This window comes from Galeopterus variegatus, unplaced genomic scaffold (assembly GCF_000696425.1).
Source record: "Galeopterus variegatus unplaced genomic scaffold, G_variegatus-3.0.2 Scaffold22295, whole genome shotgun sequence".
Lineage (NCBI taxonomy): Eukaryota > Metazoa > Chordata > Mammalia > Dermoptera > Cynocephalidae > Galeopterus > Galeopterus variegatus.
In genome coordinates this window covers 1-1,946 of record NW_007748406.1, presented here as the reverse complement: position 1 = coordinate 1,946, position 1,946 = coordinate 1, and the positions used below count along the sequence as shown (strand labels likewise).

Genomic DNA, 1,946 nt, shown 5'->3' with positions numbered 1-1,946 from the left:
CTGGGACTTCCAGCCGCCACAACAGTGAGAAAATAAATTACCGGTGATGAGTGGTGAAGTCCCTACTCTCTTGCTATGGAAGCCACAGCAGATTAAAGCATCCCTCATGGACTCTGTTTCCAGGGCAGCCTGTGCCTGCTGTGCAGAGATTTCTGCTTGATTTAAGAATATCAGAATATATGCGGCTAACAAGGGCAGGTTAGGGGACAGAATTCAAGAGGAGAACACTCTCTCTAGACAAAGTTATGTTAAGTGGGTCTCAGACCCCAGTTTTAGTCAAAAGAAACAAAGAAAGGAAGCAGCTGGCTGGCCGTCGGTGGGGGCCGTGCCGGGAAGCCCCATCTCTGGGCAGACGGCAGGTTCTTGTCTCACTTCCCCGCTGGCCTGGAGCACTGTGTGAGCACCAAGGCTGCTGTCATAGGACTGACAGTAATAATCACCCTCATCCTCAGGCTGGAGCCCAGTGATGGTCAGGGAGGCCGAGCTGCCAGACTTGGAGCCAGAGAAGCGATCAGGGATCCCCGAGGCCCGATTGCTGTTACCATAGATGAGGAGTTTGGGGGCCTTTCCTGAGAGATGCTGGTACCAGTGCACATAATAGTTACGAAAGTTGGAGCTGCTGCCAGTGCAGGAGATGGTGACCCTCTGGCCCAGGGCCCCAGATGCTGAGGACGGCTGAGTCAGCACAGACTGGGACCAGGACCCTGGAAGTGGCAGAAACACAGACATGGTGATTCTGGTGTAGAGACAAGAGGAGACAGCAGGGCCCCATGGTCTTCCCAAGGTCCTTTCCTTGGCCCAGTAGATAGTCACCTGTGCAGTGAGCAAGGAGGATGAGGAGGAGAGGGGACCAGGCCATGGTGGAGATTGTCCCCGAGTCCTGTCTCTGTGGCCCCGCAGCTGAAGCAGAGCTTCCCCACCCCCGTCCCTTCCCCTCTTCATACTCTGACAGGGGGAGGGTCCGTTCATGCAAATGAGACCCTCCCTCCCCGCAGCTCTTTGACACCACACTGGGCCCTGAGTCAGGCTCCTGTGCTTGAGTTTGTTAGGGGGCTGGGCACGGATAGGGCCATGTGGGCCCAGGGGGTGGGGAGGTCACAGCTGTGAGCCCTGAGCAAATGGCACCAGGCAGGGCCAGGAGGCTGGTTTCAACTCTGATCACCTCCAGACTCCTCACACCCCCTGGTGTCCAGACCTAGACACACCACCCTGTGACCTGGTGACCAGACATCCTCTGGGGCAGCCCTGCCTCCCCACTCTTCTGTCCATTGCTCAGGTCCCATGTCATCCTGATCTGTCAGGATCAACCACTCCGAATGGTGGGTTCAGGAAAACAATAGTTTTATACTGAAACGTGAGTGCTTTTGTTCTCTTTAAAATAAACAAACAAAAGAAAAAATAAAGATTCCCTGTCCTGAAAGGACATGCAATACATATTCTTTTGTCAGAAAAATTAAGCTTTGTAAAAAGATAGTCCCATTTCCCAAAACCACAAAAAGAAACAAAGACTTCTGTATCACTAGAAAATTTCTGAAAGTGTATATACCAGACTGTTAATTATTGTGTGTGTGGATCACATGGACTTAGACAGGAAGAGCCACTTGTCAGTTTGAAATCTCCGTTAATGAATATGTTGAAATGTGGTCCCATGACTGTGAGAATTTGAATACCAGGTTTTGTAATAAATTAGTGAATATATAAAGTAGTCACCTAAATACATTCGGATTATAAGTTCATCTGAAAGAAAATTTATGGTACATTTTGACTTTGAAATCACAATATTATTTTCCATCATGTTTGTTTTTAGTAGTCAGGTTTCAGATTTTTCGTATGTGTTCTAACCATACAGCAGACATTTTATAAGATGTTATTCATTATAAAGTACAAAGTAACTTTAACAAATGTGCTTATAATCTGTGTTTTCTCAGTATTCCTTCCTCTTTGCT

The 1,946-nt window shown here is 48.4% G+C and overlaps 1 gene segment (V, D, J or C); it reads right to left on the bottom strand.

Moving 5' to 3' along the window:
• Nucleotides 1–276: 276 nt before the first annotated feature.
• LOC103583366 lies at nucleotides 277–865 on the bottom strand. The segment is given in 2 exon segments: nucleotides 277–704; nucleotides 814–865. Coding segments are annotated over 2 exon segments (474 nt in total).
• Between the last annotated feature and the right edge of the window lie 1,081 nt (nucleotides 866–1,946).